Below are 23,702 nucleotides of genomic sequence, written 5' to 3'. Positions count from 1 at the left end.
AGCGATACATATTTTGCCTACAGTATGGTTACATTTAGTTACATAACAATAGCCTTAGCATGCTCAAAGAGCACAGAAAGTGAGATTTCATCATGAACATATGGCCAACTTACTCTACCAGAGCTACATACTTACACTGCTTCAAACCAAGAGCAAAATGACACATATGGCTTTTAAATGAGTGCATTAATCAAAGTTTGTTTTGTGCCTAATTACTAAAAATCAAGTGGTTAATGCTCTTTAGAGGTACATGTCCTGTTCTTGTCTTGGTCTGAAAGTGACACTGATTAGAAAAGGTGTTTGGCATCAACAGGCAGAAATAAGCTCTATGTGTATTTTGGGGAAAGCCCTGTCCTGCTGGAAGACCTGGGGCTGTCCCAATGAAGCATAGTGCAAGGTCATACATACACTGTGCATACACCTGTATTTGGGTTATAATTGTACCCTTGCCATGTAACAAAACTTTGCACAAACTGCACAAGAACGGCAGGCATGGAATATATAAGCATGTGTGTCTGAAGGCAACACAGTGGATTCGCAGTAAGCGAGAGAGCAGCTTCTGGCCACAGATAGCATTCGAGGGGCTGATTATGTGTGGTGAGGGGAGAAAGGGAGCAAGAGAGAAAGAGGGAGAGAGAGATGAGGGAGATGAGGGAGAAGAAGAGAGGACACGAGAGGAAAAAAAAAAGGAGGAAAAGGACAGGGACCCGTGACTGTGAAGTCTCCCTCTGCCCATTGTGCCGCGAGAAGAATGCTTCTCCCTCAAAGAAAAGGAATCCAGGGCCCAGGTCTAATTGCGCTGCAGAGCGTCTTCACAGCCAGAGGGGTGCCCGTGGGGAAAGGTACACTCGAAACAAAGAGGGGTGGAAAAGGACAGAGAGGAGGGCCCGCTCTCCTCTCCTGCCTCTGCTCCGGTGCTGGAATTATACAGCTGCTTGCATTTGTATCATAAAGGCATCAAAGACGCGGGTTTGAGAGACGGTTATTATTGCAGGTTATTGAAAGTGGGCGCTTTTGTGTTCTCAGGCAGACAATATCTACCTCCTCTGAGTCTCTCTCTCTCTCTCTCTCTCTGTCTCTGTCTCTCTCTCAGTCCCTGTGTCTCTTTCTTTCTTTCCACTGCTGTAAAGTGTGCTCTGAAAGTTTGAGTGCTCTGTGGGTAAGAGGGAGGAGGATGAAAGGAAAAAAAAGATTAAGTTGTGAGGGATGGAGATTGTTGTCAGAGGTGCTATGGAGTTCATTATATTCCCCAAGGTTTTCGGAGTGGTTACCTGCGGTTAACTGCTAATTCTTTTTTGTTAACTCCCTAACTTTTTTCCCTATATGAGCTGAGCAGTTTTACACATTAATGGAGTTAATTTGAGCTTGTTGAGTCTGGTGTCATCAGTGCTGTTGGCATCAGAGGATTAGAATATCCTGCATTTGGTACCAATCCACCATTTCAATTGCTGTGTAATATTAATTAAAAAAAAAAATCAATTGACGTTGATTGCACAATAGTCACTTGACACTTGCGGAGAATAATAGCCAATGACCTCCCTCCTGATCACATCCTGTGGAGTTACACGGGCCCATGATAGCATGAAGAAACAAAACCTACCAACAGTTGAATGCACTGTCATCTGGTCAATAGCAGAGTGTGCTCATCACGGCTCCGGGTGGCTGTTCAGACTAAGGTGCTTGGGAATGTCTTCCTTAATGTATAGATGTGAACTGCATCCAGCTTTAGGGCCTCACACATGCAGGATGACACTGTAGCATTTTAATGACCTCACATTGTTTCTGGATTCAGAAAATCAATTTCTGAGTGCAGACTTCAGATATTCACTCTCTGTGAGGGGGTGGGAAGGGGGGGGGGGGATGCTTTCCACCAGCTGTGCTGTAGCTGCATGATGTTGTGATTAATTGTGCTCTGTGAGTCTATTCAGCGGTCATTGAGACAGACAGACAGTGAGAGACAATAAAGCTCTTTTGTCCCCTTTTTAGACGGAATCAGTAACGATAACCGAGGACACAAACGACACCAGCTTTGAAAAGTGGGATTTAAATGACAAATGTGTTTCAAAAAGGTCACTGGCTTTGCAGCGAACAAATTGGAAAATAGATGGCCTTTTTATTTGTTTGTTTTCGTTTTGCATGAACATTGATTGACTTTTATGAGCGATTTGTCTGTGTGTGTGTGTTCGTACTCGTTCATGTGTGTCTGTGTGTGTATGGGGGTGTGTATCTAGGCACTTGCTCACTGTACATTAATCAAAATAAATTGAGTAATTTGCCTTCCAACTGGGCCTGCGTTTCAGCCACTGGTGAGTTAGAGGGGGTTATGAGGAGACCTCCTCAGCACCCCTACTTTGCCTGCACCCCCCCCCCCCCTTCTTCTACTAAACCCCATCTCCAATCTCCCTTCTCCCTGACATCTCCCGACTGGTAATTGGGTATTTATCAGATTGCCTCTGAAAAGAGGGGGGAGGAGCCGGTTATCTGACACAATTATCAGGAAAAATTGAATCTCTTCTCCTCACCATCAGACGTGGGATCCTGGGAAGGTGGAGGACTGATTGTTTTCCAGATGAGGGAACTATTTATTTTTTAACCTGTGACCCATTCCCTGTTGCTCTCAGTTGTGCTTTCACCATATAGCAAGCGGAGGAAGATTTCAGTCATCGGCGAATGCAAATGGCGCAATTGCACAAAGCACAATGCGTAATTGTGCTGAGCCACGGCGGCGCTGAGGAAGCGAGCAACCGCGATAACAGCCCGCGCACGCGGGCAAGTGGCCCATAACTCACGTCGCCGATAGACACCCCTTTCACCAGCCGTTATAATTCTCGGGGCCTCTTAGGAAATGCATGAAAAGGCGAGGGAGTGTTTACCGAGGGGGCCCCTGCGATAAGATTGGAGGGAAAGCTATTTGTGCGAGTCGGGGACCCGGCGGCTCCATCCCCGCTGAACCCATTACAGAGGGAGAGGGGGAACCGAGGCGGCGCTGGTAATGAGCACGGCGAACCCATTCAGCCGGCCCCGTTAGCGCAGGGTGGGGGTGTGGAGGCGGGGGGTTGGATCGGGCGGGAGAAAATGGGAGTCAGATTCCAATCCCGCTCGCTTGTCGCTTTCTCTGGGGTGGGTTATCTCATGGAGAAACCCCGCACGGCCGCCGCTCCCGTTTCCCATGTCCTCAATGGCGTCCTTGACTGAGACAAAGCGCTCCCACAGAGCCGGCCATTTTAAGCCATTTCACACAGGTGTGTGCGTAGATTGCAATGTGGTGTAGTGGTAAGGCGCAGGGCTCGAAATCCGAAAAGTTGCAGGTTTGATTCCCCGCGAGGGCACTGCTGCAGTACCCTTGGGCAAGGTGCTTAACCCAGAATTGCCCCAGTAAATATCCAGCGACTTACATGGGTTGCAATTTTACAAGTTTACGTGTGTATGTGTGTGTGCGTGCGTGCATATGTGTGTTTGTGTGTGGGTGAATAGAGTGTATGCAGTGCAGTGTGTGAGGGGGCAGTGTGGTTTAGTAGTAAGGAGCAGAGCTTGTAACCGACAGGTTGTTGGTTTGATTCCCTGCTGAGGCACTGCTGCTGTACTCTTGAGTAAGGTACTTAACCTACAATTGCCTCAGTAAATATCCAGCTGAATAAATGGATAACATGTAAAAAATTAACCTATGTAACAGGGCTTGAATTTCAGCCGGTATTGCGCATAATTTCATCGATTCCCGCAAATCTAGCACTTATAATGCGGGAAATTTGCGCACACATTTACAGCGATGTCTAAAGGTGTGTTTTAACCAAACGCGACGCGAAATTTACGAGCCGTGAATGCATGAAAAGCCAATGGCAGGAGGCGAATGGGCCGAGTCAATCGCGGCAAAACTGCGAGCGACGCGAAACGGGCGAAACGATCGTTCGCTTGAGTTAAAAATGTTCAACTCGAGCGAAAATTTCGCCTGGTGAAAGCCAATCACCTTCAAGTAGGGCTAGAAGCCACGCCCCCTTTCATCTCTTCTGATTGGTTCATACTGTGCACCGAAACTGACCGCCGACGCCGGGTCCGCGGGGACATCCAGCGAAGGTAAAGTGTAGCCATGGCGCTGACTCTACAAGAAATGACAAACTGCTTGTGTGCAGTATTTATATATGTTAATTAACTATCTAGCAGCAGTCAAACAACGCAAGTTTCAGGCTGACTGGCTCAGAATATATCCGTGGCTCGAACCAACGGTGAAATGAGCTGCTCGATTTATAAAATGTAGCGTACGGTGCTGCGCCTTTTACCAGCTAATGTTACAAAACGTCAACTTTAAGTCGCCACTCAGATGGCGTTTCTCGTACAGCAGCCTTGGAAAGAAAGCGTGAGGCAGATTCAGCAAACAATGTGATGGCTAATGCTATTGAAGTCGCGCAGTTGCCTTGTGAGGAGGAAACGAAGGGGCTTCTCAAAACCGCCTACTTTATAGCAGAAAACGAATTGTCTAATTCAAAAGTTGGTTATCTGGTTAAATTTATTAAAGAGATGGGGTGTCCTTTCAAAAAACCTGAACACAGACACATCAAGTTATGGAACCTACCTTAATGAGAAAAGTCTGTCAGAAATGCACCAAGCTATTGCAAGTACACTTGTGGAGGATGTTGACAAGGCTGTGCTAAAAAGTCCTGTGTTTTCCTTACTAGTACTGGATGAGTCCACAGACATAAGTAACGGGAAGTGACTCATTACATATGTAAGGAACATAGATGACAACAAGATTAAAACAAAATTGTTATTACAGCAATGTATATAGTTCAGAGAATCCCTTAAATTGGAGGAGAGTGAGGAAATGCAATCTGAGGTAAGAACTCAGGTAAGACCTATAGTTAAGCTCACAAGTAGTACCCCCCAACCCCCAAAGTATATAAATCCCCCCTATTTGAAGCATTTAAGGGGGAATTCCCCCTCTATTTTGAAAAATGAATTTCAGGCCCTGTGTAAGTCTCTCAAGATAGTGTAGATTTTCTGAAGTGAAATGTAGAGGGGAGAGGGTATGTGTGTAACCCCCTAAGCAAAGCGTGTTGAAACACACTGCTATCTTGACACTGCAGTGCGTGCTCCCTTAATCCTCATGTTAGAGCCAGGCCTGGCCCAGAGAGGAATAACCTTGGCCAGAGACGTGGGGCCAGTTGGGCATTCTTGCCCTCGGAGACTCGTTGACTTAATTACCCAGGCGTGATAATGCGGTTTCTCCTCATGTCGGCTCATCAGAGCTCTCATCAGATAGGTAATTAGCTCTACATCGATTTCCACCATCTCTCGTAAAGCGGGAACTTTAGTTTGGTAAGTAAGGAGTTTGAGGAGCTGACACATGTAGCGGTGTGAGCATGTGTGTGGGGTATGCTTGACTTTAAACCTGCATTTCTGCATCAGTCATAGGGCAGTTAACACCAAAGGATCAAAAAAAAATATTTATTTATTTATTTTTTTACTCATTTTAGTTATTGATTTGCCTCTATGTTATAGCCACGATTCTCTCTTGGGGATCAGGACTGTTAAAGGTGTGGTGTGCTTTGACGGCAGTCATGGCTGCCAGTGGCTCTGATTCTAGCCTGCAGGGGTGATGTAGGCAGATGCTGTTATCCAGAGCAGCTCACATGGTTTCCAGTTTTTAACATGTTATCCATTTATGCAGCTGGGTGTTTTCACAGAGGCAATTCGGGTTAAATTCTTCGCCCAAGGGTACAACAATAAGGCCCCTGTTGGGACCTGAACCAGTGACCTTTGTGCTTCTTACCACTATGCCACACTACTGAACAAACTGGATTATTATTGGATGTCAGGCGTAACTGGTTGCAGTAATCATGTGGTAGAAAAGAGGCATTTGTGAGTTGTGTATAAAAATAGGGAATAGTTGTTATTAGAAATATTTTAATTAGTACATCTTACATCTATGTTTTTCTATACTCAAAGAAAAGGAGCAAGTGTGATTCTTATGGGGTGTAAGTGGTGTTTTTTTTTTCGTTACTAGAATAACAACAAGTGACAGACGCCGTGGTGTTCAGTTGTTTGACTGTTCACAGCTGTTCTTTCTGAAGACATGACAGTGAAAGCAAAACCAGAGGGAGGAGATCATACCGAGGCTCAACACATTCATCTGGGGAAAGAGAGATAGAGATGGGGAGGGGGGGAGGGAGAGACAGAGAGGAGAGGGAACAGGGAAATGGAGAGAGAGAGAAAGAGACAGGCACACAGAGATAGAGAGTGAGTCAGATGGAGGAATCTGGGCTTTGGTTGAAAGCCTTTAAACAAGAAGGGGGGCAGGTTTTTCCACAGATGGCTGATCAGTGAAACCAAATGGTCATTTCCATAGTACAGACGGGTGCTGTCATCAGGGCGGGCTGCTGTGGGGGCCCGGGGCCGAAAGCATCAGGGGACCGGGCAGGGCAGCCCGCAACACCTTTAATCTGAATAACTGCTCCGTGGCTTTTCCATCCACGTTACTGCGGATGGGTCTGCCAGGGTTATTTTCCGCGCTGAACCACGCTTTGGACCTGACTGCGTGTGTCTGTGAGTGTGTGAAATCTGACATGCATCCTGCCAAGCAGCAACCAAGCTGTCCTCTCACGTCTCAGTGTCTCCCTCGGTGGCATCTGTGAGAGCCACACATTATCACATTATACAGTCACACATTGGCTGTATAGCAAAGCTTATTTAATTATTCATTTACTTATTTATTTATTTTGATATGATATTCATTTACAGTAGTGTTTTATTTTCAGTGTAATCTTCGGTCATTCCTGTGATAGTTGTGACCAACTCACTGTGTGTGACAACTCATCCTGCGTGTGATGTCACTGGCTTGTGCACCTGTGCTGACCTGTGTCTTTTTGTCTGTCTGTCTTTCTTCTCCAGACTGAGCTGACGTAGGACACGCCCCCCCCTGCAGAGGGATGCAACAGTGAACGCCATGCAGGTCATGTGGTCAGGCGTCACGCCGTTCTTCATCGTCGCCCTCCTCGGACTCCCCCAGGTTCGGCTGCTGGAAGGACCTTTCGTCCCAGGTGAGGGCTCGCCTTTCCTCACTGCGTGGAGGAAACTTAAAACCTCTACTGACTCAATGACTGCTGCTGACATTGATCATAATCAGTAAACAATAATCAATGGTCTATCATCCATTATTAAAGGGGTCTTTCTAATAGCTGTGATCAGCACTAAGGTAGATTCACAAAATCGATCACTTGGTGTAGTATCTATGTTGTGTATATATATATATATACAATCAAAGGGCCAAGAATGTAAATGCACCCTTAAAAGTAATTCAGAATGAATTTAGTGCATGAATTGTGATGTAATAATTTCCCATCAAATGTGAACCTGCACACTGCAAGAAGGGAAATAAAAACATGTAATACTATGAGAACACTTTAGTATGGCATCCATTATACACGGATCCACTGGCAACCATTATCCAAGGAAATCATTGTATTTATATACTGTACAATGATTAAGAAAAGATGGGATATGTTGTCTTCATGTGTGTAGTTCTCTGTGAAGAGAACTGAGAAGGTTGAGGTTTGGTGTCCATATAAGCCTGGGTCTCATATTTCCTGTAATGTCCGTCTGTGTGTCTGTCATCTGCCTGTCTGTCTGCCTGATCTGTACATCTCCCATGAACCTGATGTGTCTGGAGTGATTAACAGCCAATGGCTTATCACGGCATTGCATTGAGAGTTTGGATGGCGGATAAAAGCATGAGATGGTAATTTAGATCCAGCTGAATCCAGATTGTTGAAAGAGCCGGGGGCTCAAGCGTTTTGTTGACCGCTATCTTGACGCTCATATCCTGCCGGGATTCTGCCGCGCGGTCGCGCCTCTGACGAGACAACGCGGCTCGCGTTCGAGATGGAAATGCAAACGACGGCAGACGCGTCCGGCGTACCTGATTTGAAGAACACTTACGAATGAGGTTGGTGGCACTCTGCAATCGGTGTAAGAGCGTCGCGCTCTTACGGAATGACTGCCGCATGCATTATTTATGGTGCAGTTCGGCAGCCAGGGAAGGCGACGCTCGTCTAAGTGTTTGAACACGTATGCAAACATCAGTTAATGCCACCAGAAAAGCATAAGTGCACATGTAATCTGATCTCTGACAAGACTTTCAAAGCTCTTTGATCCTCAAGCCATGTGAGCGAAGGAGAAATCTTTTGTGAAATTCAGAAGAGAAGAAAAAAAAAACTTGAGCTTGTGTGTCGGCTTTCATTTCTCTAAAATGAAAAGTCCCTGGCAATTCACCTGTCAGGGGAATAACATACTGGCAAGGGCTGGGGAAATGAATGGGAGGGAGGGGGCACCTGAAAATGCAAAGTGAGGAGGGTTTGGGTGGTAATACCTCATTCTGTGGGGTGCTCTGTAAGATGGGATGGGCGTGAGGGAGTGAATTGGGTGTCGCTGCATTGGTCCGCAGGGTGACTGAGGTCTGTGGAGTGGGCGATTGGGGGGTGCAGTGCGGTTTCTCTCTGTCACTCACAATTCACAATCAATTCCTGACCGTCGCCTTGATTTTCCACCTCTTTCACTCCCCTAATTGTCATCAGACGGGGTGATGGGTCGGGGAATTACCCTTTCTTCTGAAGTATTTTCACGCTTGCTGCCCCTCCCTGCTCTTTCTTTCTTTCTTTCTCTCTCTCTGTCTCTCATTTGCTTTCTTTCCCCTTGCATTTCCTTCACTTTTCTTTCTGTTTTACCTTTCTTTATGTACCGTCCAGGAAGCAATTTACTTGTCAACGGGTGCCTGCGTGCTTCCCTTGCTCATGAGCCAATGTTTTGCCTGTGCGGGGGTGAAATGCTGCGGTAATTTCAATCTCGGAATTCAATCTCTCCGGAGCTCGGTTCCTCTGCCTAGCCTCTGCAGATTGTCTGAGCTCAATATAGGCCCTGTAATGAATAGGGTAGGGCATCCATGTACACTTCTATTCCCCTATACTTACTCCTGATGCAGCCTGATAGCAGTGGAGCTGCCGTCCGTGTTTCTGGGTACAGGCGCAACAAATATTCATGTGCGCAGTTGTACACGCAGGCATTGTGTGGAGGCATTGGAACCTCCATCAGCGGCAGGGCTGTTCATTTTTTTTTTACCTTTATTGATTGATATCTATCCTATCCGCAAACTACGAAACTATGCACATGTGCAGGGCTATCGTACCTTGCAGTGAGAGAGTCGCGGTGCTTCAGTCGTTAGGGAAAAGGCTGTGAAATGAACATTGGTAATCTCTTTTAAAAGCCACTGTCTGCCTGCTGCACTCTTCATGCAGGTGTGAGTGACATGTTTTGCTCATGTGGCACTCTACTGACATTCCCGAGAGACCACGATGCTCTGCCTCTAAGCCTTTGGGACAGCACTGCGGGCCCAGAGGGGCACTGGCATGGCTAAAACGTTAGCACCGCAGGCGGTAACCGGTACTGGTTTAAACCTGCCAGGAAGAGAACTGGGGGCTCCGTCAGAGTCTCTGTCTTTCTCTCGGTGTGATAGATGTGACAAATGTCAAAGAGCCTTTCTCTGAGCGCGTCTTTGTGACAGCCGGCTCTTTTTAATTTCCCCGGCCTCGGGGTAAACAGCGCACCTCCAGCGGCTTTTCTTAAGCGTGTCTCCGTCTTACAATGGGCCTCTTTCATTTGTTGATTTTGCTGAAGCCTTCGGTCCCACTTCGTGCACTCTTTGTTTCCTGGGGGAAGATGGCTCCATCAAGATGCCATCAGTACGAATGTCAGAGCCCGCACGGTGAGCTGGGCACATTAGAGCAAAAACAGCCAAAGGGGGAGTAAGACAAACGTGCATCTCTCTTTCCCTCTCTCTCTCTTTCTCTCTCTCGCCATCTTTTTCCTCTGTCCATTTGTCTGTCTCTTTCCCTTCCGCTCGTAACTGTATAGACTGTAAGACTGTATGTCTTATAGACACGTGTACACATGTAAGACTGTATACACAGATGTCTGTACCACATGAGGTTTTTTTTAACCTTGTGCATGGTTCCTTGCCTCTCGAGGGAAGGCACTAATGAAACCCCCCGATCCTGTTTCACGGTGTTTACTGTAAAATTTCTTTTTAATGAATAGTGAAAAGGGACTGTTCTTCCCTCTCTGGATTGTGCTAACACTTAGCCTTGTCGATTTTAAATGTGTCAGGACATGTGCTTCGTCGTCCGAGATTTTCTTCCATTCGAACACTCGTCGTGCATGCTAAGGAGTCATAAATGGATGCCTCTGCACTGCAAATTGCCAGACAATTTGTCTCTCAGGTGGGCAAAGGTTAGAACTTAATTCACTAGAATGTGCTCTTCGGAGAGATTGTTTAACCATCCCTTTCAGCCCTGTGGGTTTAACCTTGTTTGCCGATCAAACGCTGGGCGTTCTGTGGAAGGAGAGAGGTGTCATCACTCCGGAGAGGGCAGGAATACCCGGGTGGGCAGTATAAATTCGCCCAACGGCTTTGCTGGCTCTGCCCTGGCGGTCTCCTCTGGGTGGGAGTGTGGACCTGTTGGATCGGTGTGGTGCCAGCGCTGTCCTGATGTTCTCCCGTCTTCTCACTCTCTCTTCTCCCTCTTCTCCGTTCTGCATCCCGTCGTCCGCCTCCGTGCGCGCGGTTGACGCGGCGCGGCGAGAATATCGAATCACTCGGAAAGCACGCTGACCTTTTTAAATTACGAAACCAACTGCGTGAGATGGAGATGGGGGGGTTTATAACCGGTTCCGCAACAGTGGAGCCCGCCGAGAGAGAATGGATCCCTCCCTAAAGTCCCGCTGACACTCACCTGATTAGTGCTCTGCTCTGCGTCTCACCCCATCTCACTCTCTCTTTCTCCCCCTGTTCGCTTCTGCACACATCTTTGATTTTGACAGGAATCTCACCATAGGAATCCCATGCAGGCCCCTTTTATCCAGTGTATCTAAAAGAAAAAAATTCACTGTAGAGCTGAGCTGACGTCTGAAGGTTGTATCTGTCATCCACTCTAATTGGAGACTCGGAAGAGGGAAAAAATAAAGTGGTCTAATCCGTGTATGGCACCACATGCATTTGTTAAGGGGGGGACTCACTCATTTCATCTCCATGCAGGACTGTGGGATCTAGCTAGTAATATCTCCTCTTGGCATGCGGCAAAGGAAAGCTTTTTACAAATGAGACGGGGGGGAAATTGACATGACATGCACAGTGCATCTCCTTGGCCAATTTTTTTTTTTTTTTTTTTTCCCCAGTATGAGTGATTGCTGATTGGTCCATATGGCTCTTTGCAAATTGCCCTGTAATTGTGTTTGGATGGAAGCTTTCATTTTGGCATGGTGGAAGGGAGGGGGCCCTGATTGAGCAGAGGGTTTGGGAGAAGGACTTGGGTTATCGAGAATGACTTACATATGTTACAGTTTTTACATGTTATCCATTCATACAGCTGGATATTTACTGAGGTGAATGTGGGTTAAGTACCTTGCCCAAAGAGTGCCCCAGTTTGGTTACAAGCCCTGCACCCTACCACTATGCTACACTGCCACCCCGGGTGTTATGAACGTTGTTGGGAAGTAAAACATTCTTGGGAAAGACTGACAGATGCTGAGGTTTTGTATATTAGGGAATAATGCCTATGCTGTAACGGATAACTTGTCATTTGTGGGTTAACTGTAGGTTCAAAAGCCACTTAGACCCCTAGTAAGCAATGAACTGAAATGGCCTCTTACTGCTCCAGTACATCCTTGCATTAAGCTTATCAGCATATCGCAGTTTCAAAACTATGCATGAGTGTACCACAATGTGTCAATATAATCTTCAAAGCATCTTCCAACACTAAATTATGTACACACACACACACACACACACTCTTGCTCTTGCTGTTATTGTTTTCTGTATTCTTATTAGAAACAGAATCAAACAAGCGCCATTTCTGAAAATGTCTATTGACAGATGAATGTCACACTGGATCTAAAGTGACGCTTTATAGGATTTCAATGTAAGCCTAGTATTACAGAACAATTCATTCAGGGCAGAACAATCCTTACACATTATCTTGTTTAGCCAGGAAGAAACCCACATTCGTGTGTCTGAAATCCAGCTCTTGATCCCTTACTTGTCATTATGAGTGAAATGAGTGGTTAAATTCCACTGCCTCTCTTGTCGGGCCTTGAGGATTGGTGTTGGGGCTGTGCAGTCTTTTTTTCTGGCCTGTTTCTGTGCCTATGAGATGCTAAAGCCTGTCTGTTGTTCCTTGAGTCTGATGTAATCCGTTCAGACGCGGACGATTTCGTTCTGGGACCGGTCCGGGTGACTGTCTTTTGTTGGGCTTTGTGGTGCTTGAGACCAGATTGTATTGCTGTGCTCAGAACCAGTGAAGAGCCGTCGAACAGGTGAGACCCTGGAGTGCAGACACCCCAGTCATTAGACACAGACCCTCAGCAGTGAAGGTTTCTTTCCTTGGCCACAAAAAAACTGATGCTTAATATTCCCTCTTCTGTGACAAAGCAAAGCGAAACCTATGCGTGCCCTCAAGAAAGAACAGCAGAGTGCCTCACTACATTTCTATAGGTCCTTTGATGCATTTTCTGTATTGGCACATACATAACTCCTTGTTGCAGTGAAATTTCACAGCAGAGGATAGAGCGGGACCCGAGACCAATTAGAAGGCCTTGACAAAGGGCCCTCGTTAGCACTGAAACTTTTAATTATCTTGGATTTTAATGCATATGGTGCTGATGCACTTCTCTTTCTCTGAGTGCTGTATATGCGCCATGTGTTCACGTACAGCACTGTAACAGCACTGTAATTGTCTGCTCTGTGCTCCGCGAGACTGTTTCTCATTCTGCAGTCATACTGAACTCTCTCCTCATCGTAGAGACCGTGATTTATTACTTTCCCATGATGCTCCAGAAGAAAGGAAAACGATTTTTTTTTTTCTGCAAACTTGCTGCCGATAACCTGTCCTCCATCTCTAGTTTTACTTAAAGGCGAGTTTGTCTTCAGATAACCTTATTGTTTCAAGTGTCTGACAATATTTCTCAGTCCTGGGGCAGTGAGCAAAGCACTTATCGCCTCCATTCTTCTCGCTCCATCCAGCAGACATTTAATTACAGCGGCAGGCAGGACAGAGTCTCCCTCACGCCGCCCTCTCCTCCCTCAGGCCAGCATTTAATGATGAGAGATTCCTGCCAAAATGATAGGAAGACCTGTGTGTGTGTGTGTGTGTGTGCGTGCGAGCGAGTGTGTGTGTGTGTGTGTGTGTGTGCGCGAGCATGTGTGTGTGTGTGTGTGTGTGTGTGTGTGTGTGTGCGAGCGAGTGTGTGTGTGTGTGTGTGTGTGTGTGTGTGTGCGAGCGAGTGTGTGTGTGTGTGTGTGCGAGCGAGTGTGTCTGTGTGCGTGTGTGTGCGTGTGTGTGTGTGTGTGTGTGAGCGAGTGCGAGCGAGTGTGTGTGTGTAACTGTAAATGTGTGTGTGTGTGTGTGTGTGTGTGTGTGTGCGTGCGTGCGTGCGTGTGTGTGTGCGTGCGTGCGTGCGTGTGTGTATGCGTGCATTTTGTTTTTTCTGTGTCTGTATGTCTGCGGATTTGTGTGTATAGCCATGATGGTGTCCTCTTGGTTATTTCCGGCTTTAAATTCTGAAATATTGCTCGTTATTTATTTATTTATTTTTTTAAGAAGCGTTCTTCTGGAGTTTTGCACACCCTTACCATAAGGGTGTATGAAGGCGCAGTGATAAGAACAGACTATTCAGTCCACTTTGACATGTCATTTTCGCTGTGATCCAGATTCACTCTGTCACTGTGAGGCGTTTGATCCCGATGGTTCCTGGGGACTCCTCCTCCACCACAGATCCTTGTCCGTCTCTCCATAAATGAACAACATTCTGCATGCTTCACTGCTGTGAGTTAGCTGCTCAAAGTTTTTAACTTCACAGAACGGGGGGGGGGGGGGTACTGAGGGGTACAGCCAGAGAAAAGACAGAGATCTGAGCACGAGAGTGTCACATTCAAGCAAATCAGCTGCACTCTTCAAGTGACTGAACAGAATCCCAGGGCAGGTTCACTGGGCCCGCAGTAATGTGCTCTTCTGTCAGCAAAACAGCTGGATCCCACTGAAGTCATCACAGAAATGCTGACAGCAAAAGTCATAATCTACCCTCCAAGCATCGACAGCATCTTATAAACCCTTCATAAACTCCCCTCGGTCTGTTTATGGAAAATCTGTCATAGTAACTCTGTCTTACGTGTTTATTTATGCAGTCAAAGTCATCATGTTTCATGGTGTTAAACCATGTCAGCGACTGTGACTGGGGCCGACACTTCGCGGTGGTGTTTTTTTTTTGGTGGTGAAAGAACAGGGCTGTGCTCTGCCTGGTCATGTGCTGAGTAAATACCGTGAGATGATGTTGACGTCCACAGCGACGGTGTGGGAGTAACATTACGGTTGCAGGTTGCTATCACCGTGGTAACAGGTGACACGGTAACACGCTGAGAGCTGTGAGCTTCGACAAAGTGTCACCACAGAGAAGCATCTGCGGGGAGGATGTCATGTGGATACAGGATTCTGGACCAGTAAGCTCTGATGCAGAGATGATAGGAGCTGAAACGAATTCAGCTCTTGTGTCACTGGTAGCTCTAGTTTGGAGGACAACCCCAAGCTGGATTCTTTCAGTGTCTTAATATGAGGCTTGTCACCCCCCTCTAAGCCTCCTCCAGAGGTGACTGCCCCAAGGTGTGTAATGACATCAAGCACAGACAGAAAAAAATGTGTACAATAGCGTGGACGCAGGAGAACGCTCTGAAGTCTGAGTCCTAACATTGATCCTACCGGCTGCAATCATCCCATGCGCATCAACCAAACATACGTCCAGAACACCTTTTTTAAATCATTTACATGTGATCTTTTAGTAGGCACGTAGCAAATGTGGAGACATGTTAATAATCAGTTGTGTAGTATTAATCCTCAGGTATTTTCACACTTGACATTTTTACATTACATATGCATCCTTGAGTCTGCCCTCCCACAGCCCCAACACTGCAGCATGACAGATAGGAGTGTGTAATTCTGTAGCTGTAAAGTTTGAAATTTTGGGGGGATAACCGAAGTAAAGAGAGGGAATGAAAGACGGGAGCTGAAAGAGACGGAGAGAAGCTGACAGAGAGAGGCCCTTCCTCTTATCTCTCCTCCCAGTCAAATGGCGTCGCACACTCGCTGATTTCCACAGAGACTCGGCGGGACGCACCCCTCCCAACACCCCCCTCCACCCCCCTCCGGCACCAGCGGCCCCCGCAGAGGTCAACTCCCCGGGGCTGGAGAAAACCGCTACGGCGCAAATTAATTTCACCACACATCCCACTCGCCAATAAAGAGCGCTCTCTCCTCTCGCCCCTCGCCCCCTCGCCTCTCGCCCCAGATAGAGCGGAGCCCCCTGTCTTCCCCGCAGCGACGTCTGTGTGGAGCCCAAACGCTCGTTATTTTTATCCCCGATGTGTCTGCTGCGTCTCGGCCTGGCTTAATGAGGTCTAAGTTTTCTGTGCGCAAGTCTGTCATTTACTCAAATTTTGACGCGTTTATGTTTGGTGAAATGAAGATCGTTTATGAAACTCCCTGAAAAAGAACTCCTCTGGGCTCCGCGTTAATCCATCCGACATGCACACATATGCGTCTCAGATATGTACCTTCTTATTACCAGTGTATGGGTACTACAGAGGTATAAAAAAAGGTCCGTCTCCCACACGTAGTGTTGTTTCTACTGTGGTACACATACCGTATGTGTGAGAGAAGGTCACTGATGACCGGCGGTCATACTAAAGTGTGACCATGATTAGCGGTTGGGGAAACTGTGGGCTTCAGGCTGTGACATATCACTGCCATTTTCAGCATTATGAAAAGGACAGTGACTTCTGTGTGTGTGTGCGTGCGTGTATGCGTGTGTACGTACGTGACAAACCCTGCCGCTATTGTGTACTGGAAATAAATTAGGTAGGAGTGAGAAGGTGGGGAGGGAGGTAGCGGTCAGGGTGGGGTGGACAGTTTGAGGTCAGGGGCGATAACGGGAAGCTTTCTGTCCGTTTCACCGACCGCACCGCTTGCTTGTGTGAGTCTCTGTGTCTAACCCGTCTGTGCGGGTGGATTCCCTCGTCGAGCTCTGCTGCAGTAGTCCTACAGAAAGAGGTCGAATCGGTGGTGGTGGTGGGGGGGGGCACACTCTCTGCAGTCGGAAGCTGCAGCGTCAGCACTATTCTTGAGTCTTGTGTTGACACGCTGAAGTGGAGGCAGCAACCTTTGACTCGCTGCAGCCCTTATTGGGTTAACGTTTGGATAATTCATTTACCTGCAGCTCATTGTAATTTGCCTTTTTTTAAAGAGCCATTGTGTGTAGCTGTGCAATGTATTTGACCTGGCTGAGGTCACAGCATAGTTGGATATCAAAGATATTCTGTTATGACCAGATACTCAGATGGAGTTTTGTACCTTTCCTTTGGATGAGAGCATCTAAACAGTTTAGAATGCAGAAAGAGGAAAAACTTGTTACTATTTTTTAAACCCTTGGAACTGTTGAAAATGATGCCACCCTTAGTACAGATGCATTGTGGGTAATTGTCATTTCAAAAGTCATGTGCTAGTCATTGTTAGAAAATGGCTGAAATGCATTGTAACCTACATTGAAATGTTCGACTGGAATGTGAGTTTCAGTAACCTAGTGAATTTCAAGAGAAAAATTTAGCAGGGTACATGTGACATTCAACATGCACTGTGGAATCTTACATTTGCACTCCTTGATACCCACAATCCGTTGCTATAATGAACCAGGAGGAAGAGAAAAGGTTACCCTCTAGTCGTAAAGTCACTGAACCATCTGTTATGTGATAAAATATAAATGGTGATGTCATGATAGCCAGCAGAATGCTAGGATGTCAGACAGGGTGGACGGATTTCTTCAGCCAGTTGTATCTACAGCATACAGTACAGCAAGCAGCCCCTGGCCTGCGTCTGTTTGAGTGAAAGGCTGTGGAGTAGCAGCCCGGAACAATGGTTAGGACAAGTAGTCATCAGATTGCAGAGTCCAACACCTTAAGAAAAACTTCAGCAAGAAACTTAAGGATCGACACCTACCAAGTCATTCTGTGACTATTTCATTAGACGGGTGCTATTGAACTGTTAAGGTTTTCATGTTTGGAAGAACACGTCATTTTGGATTCTGAGAAAACCATGTCGCACTGCGCTTTACATGTGAAGTAATTCTGCTGGAATAGACTGGGACAATATATTTCCTGGAAGGGCTAAAAATGCAAGCTCACCTCCAGCTTTCCTCTGAATTGATGTAATTTATGAAATGAAAGGTTCTGAGCAGAAGTCAGGAATGTATTATTTTGCATAGATTTCTGTGGCTGTTTTTTCCATTTCCTCTGGAAGAGAACAGAGGTGTGATTGGTTGGATGCAAGGAGGAGTGGTGGGTTTTTTTAAAAAAATTTTTATAAGATGCCCGCTGATTGCATTTCTGCACACCTTTCATTAGTAAGTCACAGCAGGAAGCAATAAAATTTGGTTTCATTTGTGTGTTCCTCTCCTCAGTTTAGGAGAAATACCACATGTGCTCTTTGATTTCCTCTCCCTTCCGCTTCAACAGAGGGAGATGAATCATTATGTTGTGGCCATACAACTCAGGCAGCTTCCCAGCAGGATTCTGGGGAAGTGGGATATTGACCAATTTAAAACTATGAATCATCTGCAACATGCAAGAAAATATTCCAGTCTTTCTACATGAGTGATTTTGTTAGGCATACATACACATACATAGGCACATAGGCACATACCCACACACACACACACACACACACACACACACACAGTTATAGTTTCCTCAGGGTAAAGGTTTGACTTTTTCCAGTTCTGTGCAAGGCCTCAGCCTCACTGAGGATGTCAAGTGAACTGACCACACATCCATCTGAATTCATTTTCTTCCTCTCAGAATTTTTTTTTTTTTACTTAAGCGAAATGGTTGTGGTGAAATCCTAAATGAAAGAGACAGTCTGAGACTGTCTGAAATACCAAACAGTAATTGTGCCAGCGTTGTGCGTTATAATATATTTAAATATACGCTCTGAATTGCTTATGCTCTTTGTTCTGTTGAGCCCTGCCTGTTTGAAATAAGACAGTGGCGCTGATCTCTGCTCCTCCGTCCCTTATTTTTTTAAAGAGAGGTTAGTTATTTGATTCCATTCATTTGTCAATCACATCACAAAGGGAAGCTTCGCCAGCGAGTAATTGTCAGTGTCCCTCTCGTCCCCGACGAGGCCCGGCGCTTTGCATGTGAAAGGTGGCCGTGAGGAGAGGTGAATTAATACTGCAACCCCCAACTTCCCCTCACGTCCTCTCTGTCTCTCGCCCTCCCTCTCTTTTTCTCTCTCTATTCTGAAAGAGACTGAGAGTCAGACAGGAGCCTAATCGATAGAGCCGAGAGCTCGGGTCCAGCGTGCTCATTGTTGCGTGTGCCATCGGACCGGGCCAGATCTGCACTCAGAACCGAGCGGTCTGCTGCTGCGTTCTGCACACAGCTTGGCTCTCTCCTTGGCTCTCTCTGCTTCGGGTCTGCAGTAACGCAGGTGGCATTTGTACCCAGGGCTGCATGAGTGCCACTGCAGTCATTTGAAATCTGCATCGGTGCGGTTAACAGTGACAGAGCTGCGTTGGAGTGGGACAGAGTAGGACTGACAATCACACGGCCGCTCATTAGCGCACTGTGCACGGGTCTCATTTCGGCCTCTGTGCACATAGTCTCTGAGGGGGCCGCTCGGATGTGGAGGGAGCCGCGCACTTCCACACCTGTGTGAATTACAGATGAGCTTTCTCTCTCTCGCTTACACTCCCACCACCTCGCTCTCTCTCTCTCTCTTGCTTACCCTGCCACCTCCCCGTCCTCTCTCTCGCTTTCTCTCTGCCTCTCGATATACTCTCTCACCTCCCTGTCCCTTTTTCTCACCCCTGACTCTTTCTCTCTGTCTCTCTCTCACCTTCTTTCTGGTTCCTATACACAATCTCTCCCTGTTGTATGAAATATCGGAGTGTGTGTGTGTGTGTGTGTGTGTGTGTGTGTGTGTGTGTATGTAATGCACAGGATTCAGCTGCTGGATGAGCAGGAAAGATTTGGCTGGATCAGCGACCTCTGATGCCTCTGAGGGAGAAAGCAAGGGAGAGAAAACGAATGAGAGGGAGAGAGAGAGATGGAGTGAGAGGCTGCACCTCTGATGCTCCTGCCATTCCTTTGTCTGTCTCTCTGTCTTATTTTCTCACTCTGTGATTTTCGATTGTAATTTTCCCTTTCTACCACTCTCTCGTTCACTCTCACGTTGTTCTTGTTTCCCCACTGAATTAAAATGGGCCTCAAATGTGTTTCTATTTAGCCATTTGATAGAAAAAAACATACAGAGGGACAATATATGAAATCAGGCATGTGTGCTGAATTCCAGCGCATTGGGAAATTTGTATTCATTCAGTGGCCAGGGAACTTTGGACTGAGCCATCTCTATGCTGTAAATGGGTGTTGATGTATTGGTTAATGCAATCCTCCAGCACACTAGCAAGCAACCAACAAGTCACACCGTACACAACAGTGGCGTGGGTACTCATCTGAGGAAAAGCGCTAATCCGCTGATGTCATCTGAGCACTGTGGGTCTGCCTGATGAATCACAGGGTGGCTGAGAGTGACACAGTGAAGCCCCAGGAACTTTTTTTCCCCCACTGGTGTGGGCTCCTTGTCATTGTCAGTAGATGGCATAGTCAGTTTCAAGCCCATCGGGCCATAGGGCTCAGCTTACACTCAAGATGGGCCCTTTGCCTGTTGAGCCACTCAGGGGCCCTGTTATCTCACACACTTGCTAGGTTTTTATCATAGACGACAGACGTCATGTTATGAGTATCAGGTCATTATCAGAGACTATTTACTGAGCTTTGAGGTGGCGTGGAACCAAGAGGTTACCAAACATACAATACAAAGTAAGGTCTAGCTCCCATGCAATAACTGTACGTGTAACACACTGCTTACCTATTAGCTGAGAGAAGTTTGTGTAGACAACGCCCCCTGTGTTTCTAGCCTGCCTCCCTCTTCTCCTAACGGATGAGCGAAATCGCAGCCGCTGCTTCATCCTGCCTGGCTGCCCACCCACCTGCACATCCCCCGAGGCCAGCTCTCTCATGGAATAGCCTTTTAAACAAAGCACAGGGAGCAATTTTATCTCCTCTTCCATGAATATTTATCTTACGGCACAGAGTGGGGAAACAGATTTTGCTTCATTTAGATTGTGGTGGTGATACTTTAAGGCAAGGCACTGAATTAAGTGTGGGGGGTACGGGGGGGAGTCTGATTTATGTTGAGAATGGAGGAGGGCATCTGATCACACCAGCACTGATCGCTCATCCTCTCAGCAGTCTGGGCCCACGAGCTTTGGACTTGGTAGGCAGTGTAGCATAGTGGTAAGGAGCACGGCTTGTAAGCTGAAGGTTGCTGGTTCGATTCCCTGCTAGACCACTACTGTTGTGTCCTCAGGAAAGGTGCTTAACCCGCAATTGCCACAGTAAATACCCAACTGTATAAACAGACAACATGTAAAATTAAAAAAATTGTAACCGATGTAAGTCACTCTGGAAAAGAGCGTCACCTAAATGACAATAATGTAATGTAATGGGTAAATATCCCCAGACCTTTACTGGATTAATCAGTCTGTGTAAAGGCATTAGAAAGGGCCATGCCTGGGCTTTGGTTCTGTATTTGTTCGGTACCGTGTTGAATGATACTGTAAGTGTAGGGTGCTTGGGTTTTAGCAACGTGCCTTGCACCATAACTAACACTGAACTCTTCTTCTCTGTGGTGGGGACCCAATATAGGTCAAAATGCAGGCCAAGGGAGCTCAGCCTTTACCCCACCTCATTTGTTCTGTATTATGCATCCCACTACAGCCTCGTCTGTGTCAGGGATGGTCTCTTTCCGGGATAAACAGAATGCCTTTCTTAACGGTTTAGGTGAATGGTAGGTAATGGTTTCTTGAAACTCCCAAACACTAACGCAGAGATTTGTACTCTTGTCATTGCATTTTAAAGTGCCAGCTTTTTGTGGTTTACTGTGTTTGTTAAAGGTCTGACAGTTTCACAGCTGCAGCTGCTTTTCCTGTCCACCAGCTAAAGTTCTCAGCTGAAGAAACTGTCAGAGTGCTGTACTGTCAGACTGTCACAGGCTTCCCATTTTGGTAACGATCGGCGCCCCGCTTTTTGAGAGATAGGCACAGCCAGGTTGCGCTTCTCAGAACCGGCGTTGTTCTAGGAAATGAAGAGGCGGCGTTTTATTAGCTGGTCTTATCTCACCCGGAGCCGTTGTCTCTCCCACCTGTAGCTTCATAAGCCCCCGGTGTCAGCTCCCTCTTCCACTCTCCGCTGACCGCGGGCTGGTCCACATCGCGTGATTCAGATAAGAAACGACAGCAGGAAACACAGGAGGGACGGCGATCGGCGGGATTACCGTCTCCGCTCCCCGAGTGGTCACGCCATCCCTGAAATTGTAAACCAGGAGATGAAAACACACTGAAATATGAATTATGCCCACGGCTGAATTATGCCATAACACAATAAAGCTGATAAAACGAGATGAAACTGAAGGAAGACAGAATTGTAAACTTTCAAGGGTTGAGTTGCATGATAGGAGGAAAGTATGTCGTCAGAACACAATATAAATGTTTCTACGCTGCACTGAGGTTTAATTTTGTTGGACAGTGTAGTCCTCAACTTTGCCAAAAAAAAACACAATTGCCTTCAGTTTGGTCTGGCTGTTACATATTTTGCCTGTAATCTAGAGTGAAACTGTGTCAGCTTTGCTCTTGAAGATTCCCAGGGCCTCCGACGCCACTGATCTCAGCAAGTTATTCCGTGCATTTTTGATTATCAGTGTGAAGAGATGCCTCTTAGTGTCAGTGTAAAATTCACTTATAACAAGTGTTCACTGTTCCGGCCTTACTGAACCAAAGTTGGAGAAGCCTCTGTGGTTCATCTTTTTGTAGAAAGCACCTTCTTAAAAATCTTCAAAATGTTAATCAATATTATATGTTACTACATGTACAGACCCCTGGGGAATTTGCATAGCTTACCTTTTTTTGCATATGATCCATTTTACACAGCTGGATGAAGCTGTGTAAAAATGTCAATTCAGGTTAAGCACCTTACTGGAGGGTACATCAGTTGCACCCCTTTCTGAGAATTGAACCTGCAACCTTTGGGTTAAAAGCCCAGCTCGTTAACTGATCCACCGCACTGAATCACAAATGACAATAATGTAATGCAATGAATCAACTGTGTGTTATGCAAGAGCACGTGGGCCAAGCCATTTCCTCATGCTTATGAAAACCAGCACCAATGTATCAACTCATTACCCCTCCCAATATACTCTTTTCCCATTATACTACTTAGCTTCTTTGATAAGCTTCAGTGGCTTCTTTAGAATGTGTTCAGTGAAACTAAAGACAGTATTCCTTAAGGCCTACAGTAAATGAGCCGTGATTTTAGTATAACCTCCTTTGACTCCTCCATCTTGTTTGCTTTTTCCCAGCATCATGGATGCCAGTTTCACTGCCTCAGCACAATGTCTAGTTCCTGACTGAAATGAATCAAGTGAAACACTTGCTGTAAGTCCGAAGCTTTCCACCGGCCTCATAATTGTCATCCGCACGATGTTATCTTATTAGATTACCAGCATTAAACTTATATTGTACGTGATTTACAAAGAAAAACACCTTAGCTGGTGGAAATAAGCTCCTTCCCTTGTTGCAATAAAAAATAAAAGTCAGCACTTTTCAAAATTGAATTTGCCCTCTCATTGATTCAGGACACACACGCGCTGAATGACTGTGGCATTGAAATGTTCCTGCCATCAATGTTACCTCGGGAGTGGAGTGTCTCGACCCTCGCCGTGACGCTGGTGTCAGGAATGCTGCCCTGCTCAGTGCGTTTCGCTGTTCCACAGTGTGTTACGTGGCAGGGCGTCAACTGCGTAGTTTTGCTCAGATCGTGAAAAGCCGACCCCTACGCACCCACAGCCATGAGCTCCCACTCCTGTCCTGTCCTGTGTGTGATTGTAGAGTGTTTCCCATAGAAAAGAGCCCCTTCTGCTCCAACAGGGTTTGAGTCAATTAAAGCACTTAATCTATGAGACAGTTCTGTAGTTCATTGCTATAGGGTGTGTGTGTGTGTGTGTGTGTGTGTGTGAGAGTGAAGGGGGTCCCCAGATTGATGTGCCTGTCCATTTAGTTAGCTTGATTTACACTAGCATTAGGGTAATACAAACGGCAGCTAGGCCCGGCTTTAATTAAGGGAAGAGGTACTCCCACGGCTAGCAAATAGCTTTCCCTAATTAATTGTGTTGATTTAGATTAAAAAAAAACACACACACACACACAAACACACATGCACGCGCGCACACACACACACGCATACAGAAACAAAATCGTCAAATGAACAAACTTAACAAACCAACGCAATTGCTTTCAACATTAGCACAGTTTTGTAAAATATAGTCTGATGTCATTTGAAGTGATACATCAGCAGTCAGTCTCAGAAGTCATCACCTGGAGAAAAGGTGAAGAAGCCACCCCTGAAAGAGCACCTGCATGATCTCTGTCACCGTTTTTCGGTCTGAAGTTCACGTGATGCAGAATGACATTGGGTTTTATTGCACCGGAGTGACAATGACAGGATG

At 46.4% G+C, this 23,702-nt stretch overlaps 1 protein-coding gene across 1 annotated transcript in view; it reads left to right on the top strand.

Moving 5' to 3' along the window:
• Window positions 1-23,702, top strand: part of robo1 (roundabout, axon guidance receptor, homolog 1 (Drosophila)) — a 325,278-nt gene that overhangs the window by 25,134 nt on the left and 276,442 nt on the right. Inside the window, exon 2 of the mRNA XM_036536220.1 lies at window positions 6,883-7,031. Within this exon, the coding sequence (XP_036392113.1) occupies window positions 6,938-7,031 (94 nt within the window). The 5' untranslated portion in view covers window positions 6,883-6,937. The remainder of the gene's footprint in view (window positions 1-6,882; window positions 7,032-23,702) is intronic.

The sequence above is a fragment of the Megalops cyprinoides genome, chromosome 9 (assembly GCF_013368585.1).
Source record: "Megalops cyprinoides isolate fMegCyp1 chromosome 9, fMegCyp1.pri, whole genome shotgun sequence".
In the NCBI taxonomy this organism is placed as follows: domain Eukaryota; kingdom Metazoa; phylum Chordata; class Actinopteri; order Elopiformes; family Megalopidae; genus Megalops; species Megalops cyprinoides.
The sequence above is the reverse complement of the archived record's forward strand: the minus strand, read 5'-3'. Positions and strand labels throughout refer to the sequence as shown.